The sequence below is a fragment of the Neoarthrinium moseri genome (genome assembly GCF_022829205.1).
Source record: "Neoarthrinium moseri strain CBS 164.80 chromosome Unknown scaffold3_Wmoseri_CBS_16480, whole genome shotgun sequence".
NCBI classification, from domain to species: domain Eukaryota; kingdom Fungi; phylum Ascomycota; class Sordariomycetes; order Amphisphaeriales; family Apiosporaceae; genus Neoarthrinium; species Neoarthrinium moseri.
Genome location: NW_026055117.1, coordinates 1,256,676 through 1,273,411, shown reverse-complemented (window position 1 = coordinate 1,273,411; position 16,736 = coordinate 1,256,676). Strand labels below are relative to the sequence as shown.

The window sequence follows — 16,736 nt, the reverse complement described above, 5'->3', positions numbered from 1 at the left end:
CATGATGTAGTGTTTTTCATTTCATTTCATTTCACTTGCTTGTAGATGTAGTCAGATAGCAGCAGGGCCTCTTCTGACCATGCTATGGTTTAGTATGAATCTATACGCTGTGTGCACATGTTTCCCCCGGTTGCAATAATTTACCCTTACAACTGAATATCGTTATTCAGCAATCTGACCTCCTCTCCAGGTTTGAAGGCAGGCATTCCCAGATACGGACATCCGTCGCATCTGAAAGCGTCTCCTAGAGAGCAGTTGCCGCACGACCCAACTTTACCCTGTACTGTGAAATCAACCTCATTTAAATCATCAGCACCAAGCTTTAGCGACTTGAGCTTGGCGTCTGCATCCTCTCTCTTCGCGGCGTCTTCGGCAGCAATCTTCTCGGCCAGACCACATGTACAGTCCTTGCAAGCGCGCCGCCTCTTGCCCACCTTCGGCACACACTCAGCAGCTGGACGATCAGTCAGTGGATGGTTCAATGTGAGTTGTCCGCGGAATGCGACTTACGGATTGCGAGGGGCTTGTTCAAGTCCTCCTCCGTCAAAAGGGTATCTTCATCAATAATATCGTCGTCGTCGTCGTCCACATCAAAATCATCGCTAAAATCCACAAAGCCAACGCCTGCCGGCTTTGAAACAGGCGGCGCCATGCTCAGCTTGGCATCTGCACCATTTGACTGGTTCACCGTCACACTCGAAACCGCGGGGCCTGCTGCACTCTTCTTCTTGTTCTTCCCAAACGACAACTTGAGAGGGACGACCGCCTCCTCGTCCTCGGCCTTGGTGAACCCGTCCGGGCCGGCTACAAGACCAGCAAGGACAGCCTCGCGTGCGTCGGCGCCCTCACTCGCTTGTCCCAACGTGCCGTCCTGTGCCTGCAGCTTGCCTCCGACCTTCAGACTCGGCACGATCCTTCCAAAGACATCTCGGTTCAGCAGGAGGGACGACTCGGAGCGAGTGCCGTCGGCATCTGTCAGGACGAGGATCAGATCGTATGTGGCTTGGGGGAGAGACACGAGGCCGGCGGATAGTCTGTCGAGCATCTGGAGATCTGTGACGGATCTGTCGTGGGCGGCGAGGACATCGCGCAGTTTCTCCTCGTGGCTTGCGATCGATGGCGGGGCCAGGACGAGGGTGCGGGCCGCCGAAGAGCCATTCTGGACCGACTTGGCGAACGGCGAGACGAAGTCGTCGCTGGTGTCGATGGTCACTGCAGAGGGCGACATGGTATGCAGCTGCAGGAATTTCTCCCAATAAGGTGGTCGTCGATGATGATGGGTGGCGACCGTGACCTTGTTCGCTGTTGTCGCAAAGTTGGCTTTGAGTGACTGATGGCGGGGCAGAGTCGGTAGATGGAGGGGCAAATTCAACGCTCGAGGCGCAACAGGATCGCGAACTTCCAACAGGGGGATACGAAAGAAGTCGTGGAGCTGGCAGCGAATGAGGTGGATTACAAATAAGGCAACGGACAATTCACGAGCGGAGATGTCTGGATTAGTCAAGATGCGGCTGTTGGGCTGCAAGGGCAGATAGAAAAAAAATTCGTCTACTAAGGCGGTTGATTACATATGCGTGGGAGCGTGAAGCGTCGTTCTCCGGCCAGGCCTTATCAGATCCGATCGCGGAGGGCAGCCTGCTCTGTCGGCGGGAGCGTCGCCGCTCGCTGCAGTGACGTGTGTTGCTTCGGGCTGGCGACTCGATTCCAGACTGGTCCCTTGGCCCAGAGCAATGTACAGTGTTGAGAGAGTCATGCTTTTTTGAACTAGCACGTTGCCGCTGGCCAAGTCTACAGCAAGTAGCTTTATGTACACGCCATCTGAACCAGGCAGGCCCTGTCCATTCCCGCAGTGCAATTGGAGGCGATCACTGACGCAGGCCGGGGTGGCTTGGGTGGGTCCGGGACCCTTCTTTCACTGACGGACGGATAGTGCCGGGGAGTTCGAGGCATAAACTACTATACATTTAAAATCTTATCACGACTTATTCAAACTACAGTATAACAGTTTACGGCACGGTATAATAGCCGTGCTTTACGAAACTGAGGCATCTGAGCCTTCGCATTGTCCCGCCCAATCTTTCGATAGTTCTCCACTCCGCCCACGGCCCGGATGATCTCTTCGGCATGCCCATCCCACCATGCGGAACAGCCTTCGATTGTCTCGTACGGATAATCGACGCTGAACAACACACGGTCGGCGCCAATCTGCTTCACCACGAACCGTAGCGTCTCTGTACAGAAATGGCCACTTGTGGTTACCCAGATGTTCTGCTTAGAGTAATCATAGATCGTCTTCTTGCACGTGACACCACCTTGTTCTTTCGCGATAGATTTCTTGACATCCTCGAACCAGTGATTGATACGCCAAAAGTCATATGGCAGATGCTCACCAAGGTGCCCGACAATGATTTTCAAGTCAGGAAATCTGTCGAAAACCCCGTTGCTGATGATGCCTCATGGAGTCCCAGTTGCTTAACGCAGCGATGCAGCTCTTGGCCTGCTTGCACAGGATCGTGCATAGACAACGCCGCGAATGCCCCTAGCTTGTTTAGGTGATCCCGAATCTAGGCATACGCCCAATCATTGGCTTCGGTCGCACGACGTTCGGCTTCTTTAGCGTTGTAGATACCCTGAATGCCAGGGACTGTCAACGAGACGATGGTGTACCCAATACCATATGTATCAGAGAGAGGGATGCGCTCGTTGCTGATGTCGCTGATTTGACGCATATACCGCTCTCGGTCTGACGAATTGATATAAAGAAGGGCTTCATGCTTGGACTTCTCCTCCATGCCAGCAATCTCATAAGCCTTTTTAAGAGCGATCTTTCCAAACATTTTGATAGTGTGGATTAAGACGATTATATATGTTAAAAGTTAAAGAATATGATAACACTACGAGCAAGAGTGTGCCGTGACGAATGTTGGACTGACTGTGCTTTGAAAAATGTAGAAGATAGCATTCTATCTCTGTGTGTATGTATGTGTTTCCTTTCGACACTTTACTCGTAGAGTTGGTTGGCCCGACATCATAGCCCGCGAAAAGTCAGGATACTCGCGTTTCGCGAGTATCATGCTGCGCGTTCTCGAAACTAACCGGAGGCTTACTGCTACACCGGAAATCCCGGAAATGTGAGGCCAATGACGACGGTTGTGAGAAGCACACTCGTACTTACTACCCGCAATGTGGACGAAGGCTATATACGTGGGGCCCGCAATGGTGCCATTATGTGGCTGCGTTATGGGTACGTTGTGGCCACCCACATTATGTGCACATTGTGTGCCCAATGGCCTAACAAGAAATGGGAAAGTCGACACTCGATGTTGTTGAACGAGGTCTTTACGAGGTGGTTAGTCTACAGGACAATGAATGGAGGTGGTCACGTGGGTAAGGGACTTCCCACATGCACTACGGGATTTCCTAGGTATTTGGAAATACCACGACTGGGAGGTGGGGAGGGGAGGGATACACACAACTACATACACAGTACGACGGACAATGCAATACACAGTTAACAAGACACCTCCAATCAATTACGCACCAGCTAGGTCACTGTGAACGACCATCCACCTGACTGTCTGATAGCACAGACCGATCCAGCGTTCGTCTAGTGCCGAGTCAGGGGCTTCAACAAATCTTGAACCCACTGCGCAACAGTGGCCAACCGCTGTGCACCCTTCAGCTGGCACCAGAACGGGGGCAACGGGACTAGGTCTGATGAATACTCTCAACCGTCCAGCCGTCCTCAAGTCCCCATCAGCTCGCATGGGCAGTGAGCGGCGGCCTGCAGGCAGCGCGTGAGCAGAAGTGGATTCTTCCCCGCATTCTCACGGCTTTTCTTGGCGGTCTCGAGCGGTACCTGAAGCTGGCCGACAGCGACGGGACCCACTGTGACATAATCCAGCGGCTTGGAGTTTCCAGGCATAGAAGCTGTCTGCGAGACAACAAACACCGATGCTGCCCCAGCTGACGTACGCCGTAAACCATCCGTTGGAATCCGTGCAGTCAATTGGATTCCTCGTGGGGACGTAACCACACAGGATAGAACGATGCAGTCGTCAACCTGCGGGACGAATGGCTGAATTGGCCCATTGGCGGCTTATGAACACTTGAGGTGATCCTTGCAGGGGTGGCCATGGCTGCGAAGGCGAACGCACCCTTGACGGACTATTCCAGCAGCTCTGAGTTGCGAGTCTCAGGCCCGGATCCCCAGCCGGGCGGCCATTGGGGAGCTCGAATCCCGTGATTCCAGCCTCTCTTGGGGACCAAGGTTTTCTCGTAGCTTCCGCCGAAGTCGCCATCCAGGCGCCCGGTGCAGCCGTAGGCGGGTAGGCCTCTCACGCGAGCTCTGAGACGAGATTGCCTGAGGTCACGCGACTGGGGGCCCGCCCGCGCAACCCCCAAACTTACGATTTCGGGATCATGCAATGACTGATCCCTTGGAAGGCCAATCAACCCGCTGGGGTTCCACGAGGCATCACGGCCGGCTGCCGCTGCAGATGCGACTTGGAAGTATTGCATGCAGGCCCGTGGCAGCAGGTTGCTACCAGGCGTGGCAGCATGTGGTCAGCCTGATGGATGCTTTAAATGCAGACCGGTCTCGCCATGTCATCTCCCATGATTCTCACCATACTGATGCATGCTACCCCAAACACACAAGCCCACCACCTCCGACTAACACCAAGTAACTACTTGAGTACTTCTCTAGTTACTTATTAGACTGCTGGAGGAGCTGCAGCTGGACTCACTTGATACCTACCTCCTCCCTCCAAGTGCCTACTTGCCTACCAATCCCAGACCCCACTTCCCCCATCCGTCCATTGACTTAACCTCCCTCCCCCCCATCATCAACCACCTCAAACGCCTGGTCGACATCCCTCCGTTCTACATCTCCAACCCAAACACATCCCTCCCAATCTCCAATTCATCAACCATCTTCTCTTCTTACATCAATCTTGAGTCACGTCCATCACCAACAACCACCTCGTTACACGTACCATCCACCAATCCATCAACAGTAAGTCAGACTAGCTCCAATACTCCCCCGTCCTCACCAGCTGCCCCGCATGATCACCTTGTGACGTCCTTTCTCCCCTTCCTCTCCCTATCTCACACCAGACCCACGTGATTGGCTCCGTCCTGTCCATGGTCAACCTTGATGCCATCCCATCTTTGCAATATGCTTGGGTTGCCAGCTTCAACCCAGGTCACACGTGTAAGCTCTTTTGGCTAACACTATATCCTACGCCACAGTGACTCGATCTCACAAGTACAACGAGAAGGACCACGCCGGCATTGCCGAAGGCACCGCCTTTCCCACGGACAACCTTCCCAAGTTCTTTGCCCAGAACGGCTTCGCTGGTGTTGATCCCAAGAAGACCAAGAAGAACGGTGGTGGTAGAGGCAACTGGTGAGCAACCCGTCACTGTGTTACATGCTAGTGCTTGCTGTCATTGCCGACGCTTGAACTGGCCCATGTGCCACGTGTTCCCATCTCATATAACTATGCAACTGTGTGCTAACTTGCCGTCAGGGGCAATCCTGGCGAGGAAATCGTTGATGAGCAATTCAAGTTCACCAACGAGCGTCGTCGGTCCAACAGCAGCGGCTACTCCAACCATCTCCATGACTTCAAGACCAAGTTCGAGATCAATGAGCCCGAGCCCGTCTTTGAGGAGAGCGTCCACGGCCCTGAGGCTGAGGATGACGAGAACCTCACCAAGACCGAGACTTCGTCCAGCGCCGGCAGCTCCATGGACGAGAAGAACAAGAACATGTAAACATAGCCTCGCAACGAGGCATAACATAAGTCCCCCAATATCTGTGACATAGGAACGACTGAATTTTTGCTCTGGGAAGCTGCCCTATATGGAAGGCATGCTGTGACGGCAGTCAGGTTTGGCATTGTTATGAGAAACGATGACGGTCTCCCTAGCGTTGAGGATTTGACGAGCACTCATGTTCACGGTGATCCGGGGGCATCACCTTTTGTAACATCATCGAATAGGCAATGGCTCTGGATGAATGAGACCCAATTGACCGTGTACCACAATCAAGATTTCTATGACCGCTGTGACAAGATATCTGAAACTTCTCGTGCAATGACCCGAAGCAAGCATGCACAAGCTCGAGTGTATTAATACATGTTATACTAATACATTTTCTGATATCAAAATGCAGTCACTAAAGTGCTGCCAGTCGTTTAGCTGTCTGGCGACTGCATCAAAGTTGGTGCAGCACTGCTAGATACAGAGCTTGTAGGACTTCAGAGGCTTTTGCTCGACTTTCGGGAATTGTTCGAACGCCAATCTCGCCGGCCTCTCCCGCTCGCCTTCCACCTTGAGCGTGAGTATCTTCAGGGCCCGTATCCTGAGGCCTCCCTGACGCGTCTTGTCCGACTTGACGGACTCAAGAAGGTACATTGCGTCGTCATTGGGTAGGTAGAAGATGACCGCAGAGGTCCGGAACGTCTCCTCTTCGTCCGACACCGTCACGCCATACAGGTCGGTGCGGTACCTGACCAAATCCTCGTCGAACGCGCCCAAGGTAATAGACTCCACGTCCCCAGGCACGATGACCCTCTTCAGGTGGCCCGCATGATCCTTGGCCTTGAACCACAACGGTCCGATGGTCCGCTGTGTCAGTGCCGCCATGTCCGCAGACCAGGGGAGCCCGACCCCTTGCCTGGTGAAGTCAGGCTCCCACACGGGCAGGAGCTGGCGCAGCCTCGGCGTGATCTTGGGCGCCATCGCGTCCTTATCCAGCTCCAGTGCCAGCACGTCGTCCGGTCCGGGTCCCGGTGACTCGGCCCTGGGTAACCATCCGGCGTCGGCGTGAGGCGGGACATGCAGACCCCGGCGCAGACCATCGACCAGCATCTCGGCGGCCAGAGGCGCCAGGGCATCCTGCAGCTGGGGCACCGTGCAAGCGTCCGGTATCCGGTACGCATTCCGCAGATGGGTCTGTGCCAAGACGGTACCGGCGTCAAAGTTGTGGTGGTCGAGAGTCTGCAGCGTCACGCCCGTGAACGGGCGCTGCCGCAGCAGCGTGTGGTGTAGCGGCGCGGGGCCCCGGAGATCTGGTAGCAGCGACGGGTGCATGTTGAGTCCGCCGTACTTGGCCGCTCCGAGCAGGCGGCGCGGCACGAAGAGCCCGAAGGAGACGGCTATTATTAGATTGGTGGCGGCTGGCATCTAACAGCGGTTCAGTACGGGAATGCCATCTTAAGCGGACGGAGCAGTACTTACGTCCCAGCCTGTGAACGTATCACGCTCATGGATGGGAAGACCGAGCTCAGTGGCTACGTCCCGGAGCAATGCTGCAGGGATCTATCAGTGGAAGTTCTACACATACTGCTTGCAGGTGAGGATTGAGGGCCAGGACTCACGATGTTGGATCTTCTTGTAGCCCCTGCCCACACGCTTGCCCGGACGCACCACCACATCGATGGACTCGACCAGGCTCGGATTCCTCACGTGTTCGGCGTGCAGGGCTCTGAGATTGGCGCAGCTGAACTCGTCTGACCCGCAGAAGAGTATACGGAGCGGATCCGAAGCCTTCGGCGGGCTGGCGTTGGACTTGAAGCGCTTGGCAATTGACCGGTCCCTAAATAGAGGTAAAAGCCACCTCTGGATGTTTGTGTGCTCCGTCCGTGGACGGACTGCTGAGAGCAACGGCTTGAGCTTGAGCTTCATCGTTCCTAGAATTATGGCCTCCTCACGAATGACCCATGTTACCGGCGCCAGACCACTCCAGCTTGGTGTGTGGTCGTGGAATCTGTTTGGCGCGACTGACGCGCCTCGGGTGAAGCTCAAAAAGTGATGGAATCCTTGTAGCCCCCGCTTCGGTATCTTGGTGGATTCGAGATTGAACACTCCTCGCTGAAATGAGTTGAAAGTTTCACGCGGATTTGATCTCAAATCATCTTCACATTTATCAGAACAAGCCCGTAAAGTCGTGGAGCAGATTTCCTACTTGTTTAGTTACCTAGCTACACATCACCTGCGTTAATGCAAGTTTATATCAAGTGTAAACTGGCCCGGTTACAGCGATGGCCCCATCTAAGACAGGGTAGCTAGAGCCCCGCCTACTGCATACGACCTTCTAGCAGGTGTGTGAGGTAAGGACTAATACCGCGATTGGAGTTATTGCCTGCAGCAAGATATTCGATGGTTTGACTTTTCTTTCGAACGTTGTTGCGAGATGTTTCCCCCCGATGGCATGGCGTCCTCTTCTGGATTGTCCACAGCCGTTATGGTAAGCCTCAAGTCCTGCTAGCAATCAGATGCATAGCTGCCTAATTGCCATCCATGATGTACTCCGTCTAGGAATACAAGCAACCCCTTCCGGTCGTCAATGAGACAGACGACTCATATAGTACTACTCCTAGAAGCGATCTGACCCGACTCAGTTACTGGCTAACCATTTCGTGTGTCACGGCAACAGCTGGCGCCTCTTCGACTGAAGGTTCTTTCACCAAGACAGAGATAGGACCTTGGCCGCCACCTGTCTACGACGTCAGCAATGTTGTGGTATCCATATTGGAAGGAATGATGTACACATCTCGGGGGCATAGCCACTGCAGCGCACGTTGCATTCGGAGTCATCCACCAGGCTCTCATGCGGCGGTATGCGATTGCCACAAAGACAATGCGTCCCATTTGTCAGCCCCAAAACCCACAGACCCATGTTGTCACATAAGTGAAGACATCGTCCGCGGGACTGAAATATATAAGGACCCATGTCTGTAAAACCCAGTGAGTCCAGGAAGCAGCCTACATAGCTGTAAGAAGCAGCACTCCCCATCGGGGCGGCAAGGCAGAGGGCAAGGAGCGTCAATACACGCATGATGATCAAGGGAAAGATAGCGAGGTGTATTTGCAAGTTGTTAGAGCTGTGAGGCAGAAACTATTTGTTTCGAAGTGGGATGGATATCCAGTAAGTAGCACAGTTGCTCCGCCACACCATGCCTAGCGCCCTTGTCGCATTTACGTCAGATTTCAGTCACGTGGGCTTGTTGAACTGAGCCGTAGGATTCTTGGAAACCGGTTCAAAGAAGACTGTGCTATACTAGAATGAGACAGTAGAAGCACCTTACGGCTCGGGTGACAAGTATGATTGGCTCATGTAGTAATTGGCACTGTCAATATCCGTCCTTCGACGTCTTACTGACCAGGTATCTTTTGAACGTCGGAAGTTAGAAATTCTAACAAGCGCACTAAATCAAACTCTCTATAACAAATGTTGAATGGGTCTACGAGACTCACCACTTTATACGTACTCTTCGCTTTGGCCAGCTCAAGCTTCGAGGGGTTCACGCTTCTCAGTCGAACAACGTCAAGTTTCTAGAAGTGAGGCGATTCGATAAGTCAAGACAAGTCTTGGGCGACATGTCCGTAGCTATCGAAGGCGGACGGCGCCTCGCTAGAGTGACGTATGTATCCATACCCACAGATACCTTTTGATGTTCGGCTGTGCCAGTATGATTAAGAAAACCATGTAGAACAAACTCCGAACCTACGTATCTAGCCACCATCTTAGCTCCGCTGATGCTGAGAAATGCCAGCTTTCTTGACAAAGTTCTTGACATCGTTCACTAGCAACTCTGGCTTCTCAACTGAGGCAAAATGGCCACCTTCCTCGTGCCTCTTTTCAAATACTACAGGGCCCAATGTCCGGCCCCACGAGCTGGGCATCACGACTACGTCCTGGGGGAAGTACGACAAGCCCATGGGAATGCGATTCCACTTCAGGTAGTCGCCTATAGGACGGTTCAACAGGCTGCCACCTTGTCCGTTGGTGGCGGCTTCGGGGTGCACGATTTCATAGTAAAGGTCAACACTTGCATCAGCGCCCGCCTCGCTGAAGTAGTAGATGCTGATCCAAGTGATGATCTCCTCGTCAGTCCACGGATAGTCATCGGACCAGTCGCGGAGCTTCTCGTAGATCCAGGCGAGTAGGGCGATGGGGCTATCAGCCAGGGCAAAGCCCAGAGTATGAGGCTTCGTGCTTTGGACCTGGTTGTAACCAGAGCCTTCTTTGCGGAACCACTGCGTACGTTCGAGACCGGCCTTCTCGGCCGCCGTATAATTCCCGATCAGGTACTGTAAGATCAACATCGGGGTCTTGAGCGGAGACGGAGGCGCAGCGAGTACAAAGTTGACATGGGACGCCAGGACGTGCTCCGGGTAAAGGAAACCCATCGCACGAGTGATGAAGAATCCCACGTCGCCGCCTTGAGTGACTAATAGTCCAGAAGATCAGCTTCAATGATTAATAGGAAGCTCTCACTGGCTACACACCATAGCTATTGTAACCAAGTTGTAGCATCAACTTATGGCACACCTCCGCATGCTGAGAGATTCCGAACCCTGGCTTCGAGGTCCGCTGCGAGAAACCGTAGTTGGGCAAGGAGGGAGCGACGACGTGGAAAGCCAGATTGCTATCGCCCGCTTTGGAGGACGTCAGTAGAGGCAAGATCTTGATAACCTCAAGGAAGCTTCCTGGCCCTGATTCGGAGAATTTGCATTAGTTACACATTTGGAACAGCGACATCCCGCAGGAAAGGTATCATTACAGCCATGGCAGAAGAGTAGAGGAATGCTGTTCGGGTTCTCGGCTTTTTGATGGACGAAGTGAATTTTCAAGGCATCTTCATGACCATCTACCGATATGGTCGTGGTGAATTGAGGTAGCTTGTTGATCTTGGCTTCAGCCTGCCGCCAATCGTAACTCGTCCAGAAGCTGGCTAGCCGCTTAATATCCTCAAGCGGCACGCCATACTCCCAATTGTTGGCGTTTGACGTTTCGCTTGGAAATGTCGCCAGTGAAAGCTTTGCCTTCAACCGTTCGATTGCCGAATCGGGGATGGCAACGTGGTATGGTTCAACGTTCGAGCTCATCGCTGTGAATTGCAAGAATGTATTGTCAAGAATTATCTGATAAAATGAGTGCAAGCAATGGTGGCTGGCTACTATGAAGCGGTGCAGAGCGGTGCACTGTCCCTGTGGTGTGTGTTTCCATCCCCGCATTTCGATTCTGTGGCTCCTCTCCCTTTCTTGACAACCCTGGTAACCGCTTCAAAGACAGGCGAACCTAAGACGATTATTGGTTAGTAACTGCATCAGTACTTTTTACGAAGGGAGGGCATTCAATCAAACCTTCGATGCTATACAGCCTTTTCCTTGTCAGTGCTGACTCGTTTCTTGTTCCTTGCACCGCGCAGCTTGGTAAACCATTCCTTGAGGATATTCAGGAAGGCAAGTATGCAGCAAATGAAAACAACCGCGAACCCGAGAGGAACTATTGAAAGACTGAGTTTCCACTAGCATGTATACGTGCCGGGAGAGACTTACAGAGATATTGGAGAACAAAACCCAATGTCAGTGTTGGAAAGTCCACAATTTGTATTGCAAAGAATGACGTGAGAAACGACAGCGGTGCCTAAGGCTTCATCAGTATAAGCATTCTAATACTTCTAGGGCTATCATACGAAGATGATTGTGACGACGGTGAAAGTCATGATGGCTCGGCTTTGCTTGCCGGATTCAATATTCTGGACGCTCAGAAAGTGCGCTTCTTCGGCATTGGTCTGTTTCTGCTTGAGGTCGAGAATATGGGAGAGCTGCACGGGTTAGCTCTGGATTTTGTTACACCGGATTCACTTAAGGAACACTTACTGCTTCTTGCGTCCGTGATGCAAATTGATCAAGCCTGGCGATATCCCCCAGACGGTTGGTAACAAGCATTGAAAAGATGCGAAACATGTAGGGATCTCTCGCCGCAGCTATTTGGGTTTCAAAGATCGTCCGAATCATGTTCAGCTCGTCACGAATGTCTTTGATATCATCAAGGAGCTTTATCTCCTCATTGATTGCATACCTCTCACTTTCACCACCACCAGCACCCCGGTCTCTAGCTTTCGTCAGGGAATCGGAGAAATTCCGAAATAGAGATGACTCTCGATTAGCCTACCAGATGGATCGTTAGCGCACCAGATATGTGGAAGCTCGTGGCAGTCAATCATCTTACAAGGTTTCCTATCGCATCCTCGTATATTTCCTGTGTCTGGGTCCACTTGTCTTTGTGTTTTGCCGGATCGAATATGATACCGGAACATTCGTTTGCAATGAGCTCCGCAAGATGTATACCGTTATCTATCTCGATATCCCAAGCCTTTGACATGATCCTTCTCTCGATCGCAGCTACTACGTCGGTCATGTTATACGTGTCGATGCTGCCATCGTTGACCCACCTGTGGGGGAAGCTTGTAATAACCGTATCTATTCACATCAATCATTACAATCTAATCTTATCCGAAATATTCAATAAGGTCTTAACTTACCATCTTTAAGAACCCATAACCATAGTTGATCAACCATCAACATGGGATAGTCGCAACTCTGGGCTGTTCCCATCGAGATGTTGCGTGGGCTGTGAATTTTGCCATGGCCTAGGAAATATTTGGATATGGTCTGGTCCTTGTCTCGAAGCTCCATATCTTCCGCACTTAGATTGAAGTAATAGAATTGATCCAAAGTCCTTCTGATATGCAGCGGATGCTCACGGTCCAGATAGTTTCGGAGAAGTTCTCTATATTTGTCTCCGCTGGGATATATCAGACTTTCGGACTTTGGTAAACTGTTGTCACCATTCTTGATCAAATGAATGGTATTTTTCAACATCAAGCGTTCTTTATCCATTCCCCAGTGCAGGTATGGTATCTAGCGTTTCTTGAGAAAGTGCAATGTAAAGTTTAGAGTATGGATTACTCACGACAAGCATTACTTTGCCTTGTTGTGATACTGTGGGGGGGAAGTTCCTGCAAACTGGTCGGAGGCACCGGCTGTAGAAGTGTTTCTCCGAATTTCGGACTCGATCACCCCAGAGTTTCGACCTCAGCAGGTTCGCCGTAGCTTCTGATGACCCAAGGCACTTGGTCATTAAGGCCTAGACTTGAAATTAGTTCTGCATTCCTCTGGATATCCAAACTTGAGTCAAACCTCGACCCATTCCATCTGTTCCTCAGTTAGTGAGTCAGTGATGCTCCAGGGAGCTTGAACACTCACATTGTTTTCCGGAAGGTGGATCCATCTCAGCAACTTGTCTCCACCCTTCGAAATACCTTGAGGTCTACCGTCCAGCATAAGTTCGTCGAAGCTGATATCTGGGCTCAGTATGCCATCAACCCGTACGGCTTTTGAATGGCATTTTTGAGATGGTCCAATCTCGACGATTCTTCCCCAAAATCTGTTGTCAACTCGCTTGCTCTCTGGTAAAGGCTTGTACATAAGTTGCACGTGACTCTGCAAGAGCTGCTTTAATTCCGGGCGAGCTCCCCTTAGCATTTCTGTCTCGAAAGAGGCGCCCTTTTCCAGAAGCAATTGTACCATATCCCTCCATCCAGCCTGGATAGCAAGATGTAGAACAGACGATTGATCAGCCGATCTAACATTGACATCTGCCCCATTATCGAGGAGGAGTCGTGCAACCTCACAGTATCCGTGGGTTGCCGCCCAGTGCAGGGGAGTTCTTTCTGATCCATCCCTGGCATTAACATCGGGTTTGTATCCGGTTTCAATAAGTACTTTAACAAGCTGAAGATACCCTGCTTCTGCAGCCATGTGCATCATCGTGAAATTGTCAGGCTGTGTTTCTGCCAAGCCATATTTGATCATCCAATACTTTGTGAACCACATGCTCCTGATTGTACTATTCTTCTTGAAGAAAGGGTTTTCAGCAAATATATCGTGGACATCCTGTACGGTTTGTGACGAAACGCTGCCGTGTCTCATCCAATACAATGTTGGGTACTGTAGAAGATCTGAGTTTCCACTGGGGGTCTTGCTCTCCTCTGCCAAGGTGTGACAAATATAGGCGAGACATCGAGTAGAAATACTCTTGTGCATGTCGGGTGTGTTTCCTTGGTGGATATTAGCCATGTTCACGGACGAAAACAGTGGTTCTCGGATGTTTTGGTTAACAAGGACAATGCCATGGTCGAGTCGAACTAAGGAGCGTTCAACGAGGAGCTGACATGCTTCATCCATCATCGACTTGTACCTGTCTTGACTGATTTTCAGCTCATAGATGTCTTCGAGGAGGATTGACAATGTCGATAGCGTCAAGGGAGAAAAGGATATCGCTACTAATGTCAGGATGTATTGCACCATCTTCTGAAGATCTGCTTGCGGACTACCCAACAACTGGCCCAGCAGTTGGTCAACAATGGTCGAGCGGCTCAATGGTGCAGTGTCTAGCATCCCGCGAACTTGTGAAGTTGTAGCATTCTCCAAAGAGTTGAGAGTAAGGCTGGGCAATATGAAAGATCCATTTGCTCTTTGAACTAGATTCCTTACCAAAGAGACTTTCGTATCCTCATCCAGGTGTAAACGACGAACACGTCTAGCGATAAACACTTCGATGTCGCTTTGCGATCTGGTGCTAATATCCAAATCGAAGCAACCAGAGAGCGCATCTTCTATGGCTTGCTGGTCGCGACTTATGATCATCCACTTGTCCCTCCGAGATGATATCTTGTGAGATTCCGTTTCGCCGAGAGTTTGCGAAGAGTTGAGACTTCTTGTAATGTCAAGTAGTGCCTCATCACACTCATCTAGTGCATCTATGATGAACAGTATTGGCTCAACCTCTGGATCCTCTATAATCTGCTGGACTGAGCGCCAGAGCAGGTTGTGGTCGTTGAAGAATTTGTCATTCGCCCCGGATTCTTGATACCATTGTATCACGTGCTTCACTAGGTCAGGCTGCTGTAACACAATTTGATGGATCAGGGACCCGAGAACTACTGATGCGCGTTTAGTGCCATGTTCCTGAAAGCTGGGAAAGTGGTACGCCAATGACTTGATCTTCTGCGTTTCCTCATCTTTTACTGCGTTTTGCATTTTCTGCACAAGGGACGCCACGAGTGTCGTTTTGCCACTTCCAGGTGGGCCGTGTATCCAGAGAACACGCGGCTGATCCTGCTCGTCAAGCCATTTTGTGATATCAGCCTGGGCCGCTTGGATGGCTTCTGGAGTCAAATCCCTTGTGAGATTATATAGATACAAGTTCTGCTGCTGGAAAGCGGAGAGCGAAACAAGACAGTGCCGGCCCTCTTCACTCATGCTCATCAGAGCGGCAGCAGAACTCTGCCCGGCCAATTTCAAATCTGATTTACTTAGTGCTTCTTTCGACAACTAAAATTTTGAGGTCAATCGGAATAAGAGTTACCTTTCATGAACTCTTGTAGATTTTCAGCAGCAACAGACCACTCAACAGGCGCGGCTGTAGCTGGATCAAAAATTATTGGATCATCCGTGAAGCTCTTGCCAGTAAACCCTTTGGCCACTGTTATTGTAACGTCGCATATTGCTTGAAAGGGTGTATTGTTCTGTCTTCGTATAAGCACCGCAGGTCTGAACAGTCGTGGTACAGCATCGCCGTCAGTCTCCCACATAACAAGACCTTTCGATCTGCCAGCTTTGTGAGATGACTGTGTGGAGCCATGAATGTGGCCAAAATGTGTCCGATCGTGCAGAATATCCACAACTTCAGGGCAAGGTTCGACAGAGTCAATAGCAGTGAACCGCATGCTGAACTGCACATGTTGAATTCCCTCTGGAGGTGCATGTACCTCCATCATGAGGAGCGAAGCGAGGTCACGGCTGCCGGAACCTATTCGGCCATGGAGGATTGAATGCATTTTCCAGCTGACGGAGCGTACATCGACTCGATTTTCTGGCTGTTCTAGATGCAATACTCGATCGAGGCTAGGACCAACTTCGTAGCCACTGATTGAAGCGGCTGAAGCTCTTCGAACCTCATAGATTGCGGGGTTGCTCCCAGCCATGATTGCTCGATATTCTACTCTTGGAATGATACTGAGGTGACTCAGACAGCGAGTACGTTATAACCTAGTCACGGTTAGTAGCAGATGCGCTACTAACTATTGGGTTGAAATATGATGCGATTTAGATTTCTTGAGAGGAGGTAACTTATCACACAGCGAAGGAAGAGTGAGGCTGAAAGCCATGCTGGGTCAGCTGAAGCGGTGCAACTACAACTATAAGTACTTGTTTGAAGGGCTAGGGCTATGCCAAGACTGTCCTACTTCACACAAATGACAACCTGTCGCATAACTCGGTCAATAGTTTATGCGCAGTTAACTCGTTGCTACAGGGATCATTGGCCAGCGTTATCCACGTGTGTATCGATTCCGATGCGAATCTTGTTGTGTATACGTCCGTTCACCAGGCAGTCCAAGATCAGTTCCTGCAGCAAAAGCAGGCAGGCGGTTTCGACGTGGTCAGAGTGGTCAGAGTGGCGGACATAGGGTGAAGATACCCGCCCTAGCCAGTCTAGAGCGTTGAGATTGTGCATCAAAGATCATCGTGGCATAGTATACATTAGTTAATTGGAAGAGTTTTCAAGGTGGTCGAAATCTTCTGGGGGCATCTCTCAGTGCTCTCTCTACTGGTGAAGCAAGTGCGTAAGTAGTTTCACGTAGTGGATCAAATAAGCTTAACGCGCGGACAGTGAATGCAGTAAAGCGGTGCCGCTATTTCAGCGAAGTTGCTGTACCGAAGCTCGGCAGCGATAAGCGATAAGGCCCGATGACATCGTTCCTGCATGTCCCGCAACCTGCGACAGCGACGGCAACGACGCGTGGGATAACGGGGCTTAGCAGAATCCAAGGAAAACTGGCCACCGTCGAACTGCGTTTGCCTCCCGGCGCT

General features: G+C 51.2%; 5 protein-coding genes across 5 annotated transcripts; 1 reads left to right on the top strand and 4 right to left on the bottom strand.

Annotated features, from left to right (window-relative positions):
• Positions 1–146: 146 nt before the first annotated feature.
• JN550_001765 (uncharacterized protein) lies at positions 147–2,837 on the bottom strand (the record flags this gene model as incomplete). The annotated part of the gene is made up of 4 exons (XM_049312985.1): positions 147–454; positions 511–1,432; positions 2,011–2,425; positions 2,575–2,837. 4 exons carry the CDS (start codon positions 2,835–2,837, stop codon positions 147–149), a joined length of 1,908 nt encoding a protein of 635 aa, XP_049176616.1.
• Positions 2,838–5,179: 2,342 nt separating this feature from the next.
• JN550_001764 (uncharacterized protein) lies at positions 5,180–5,780 on the top strand (the record flags this gene model as incomplete). The annotated part of the gene is made up of 3 exons (XM_049312984.1): positions 5,180–5,215; positions 5,271–5,410; positions 5,534–5,780. The coding sequence occupies 3 exons, from the start codon at positions 5,180–5,182 to the stop codon at positions 5,778–5,780; spliced, it is 423 nt and encodes a 140-aa protein (XP_049176615.1).
• A 462-nt stretch (positions 5,781–6,242) lies between these two features.
• JN550_001763 (uncharacterized protein) lies at positions 6,243–7,694 on the bottom strand (the record flags this gene model as incomplete). The annotated part of the gene is made up of 3 exons (XM_049312983.1): positions 6,243–7,193; positions 7,248–7,318; positions 7,388–7,694. The coding sequence occupies 3 exons, from the start codon at positions 7,692–7,694 to the stop codon at positions 6,243–6,245; spliced, it is 1,329 nt and encodes a 442-aa protein (XP_049176614.1).
• A 1,842-nt stretch (positions 7,695–9,536) lies between these two features.
• Positions 9,537–10,901, bottom strand: JN550_001762 (uncharacterized protein; the record flags this gene model as incomplete). Its single annotated transcript, XM_049312982.1, has 3 exons — positions 9,537–10,243; positions 10,302–10,508; positions 10,577–10,901. The coding sequence occupies 3 exons, from the start codon at positions 10,899–10,901 to the stop codon at positions 9,537–9,539; spliced, it is 1,239 nt and encodes a 412-aa protein (XP_049176613.1).
• Positions 10,902–11,167: 266 nt separating this feature from the next.
• On the bottom strand, positions 11,168–15,850 carry JN550_001761 (uncharacterized protein; the record flags this gene model as incomplete). Its single annotated transcript, XM_049312980.1, has 10 exons — positions 11,168–11,301; positions 11,355–11,442; positions 11,492–11,623; positions 11,679–11,969; positions 12,031–12,281; positions 12,344–12,722; positions 12,775–12,948; positions 13,002–13,016; positions 13,068–15,169; positions 15,232–15,850. 10 exons carry the CDS (start codon positions 15,848–15,850, stop codon positions 11,168–11,170), a joined length of 4,185 nt encoding a protein of 1,394 aa, XP_049176612.1.
• Between the last annotated feature and the right edge of the window lie 886 nt (positions 15,851–16,736).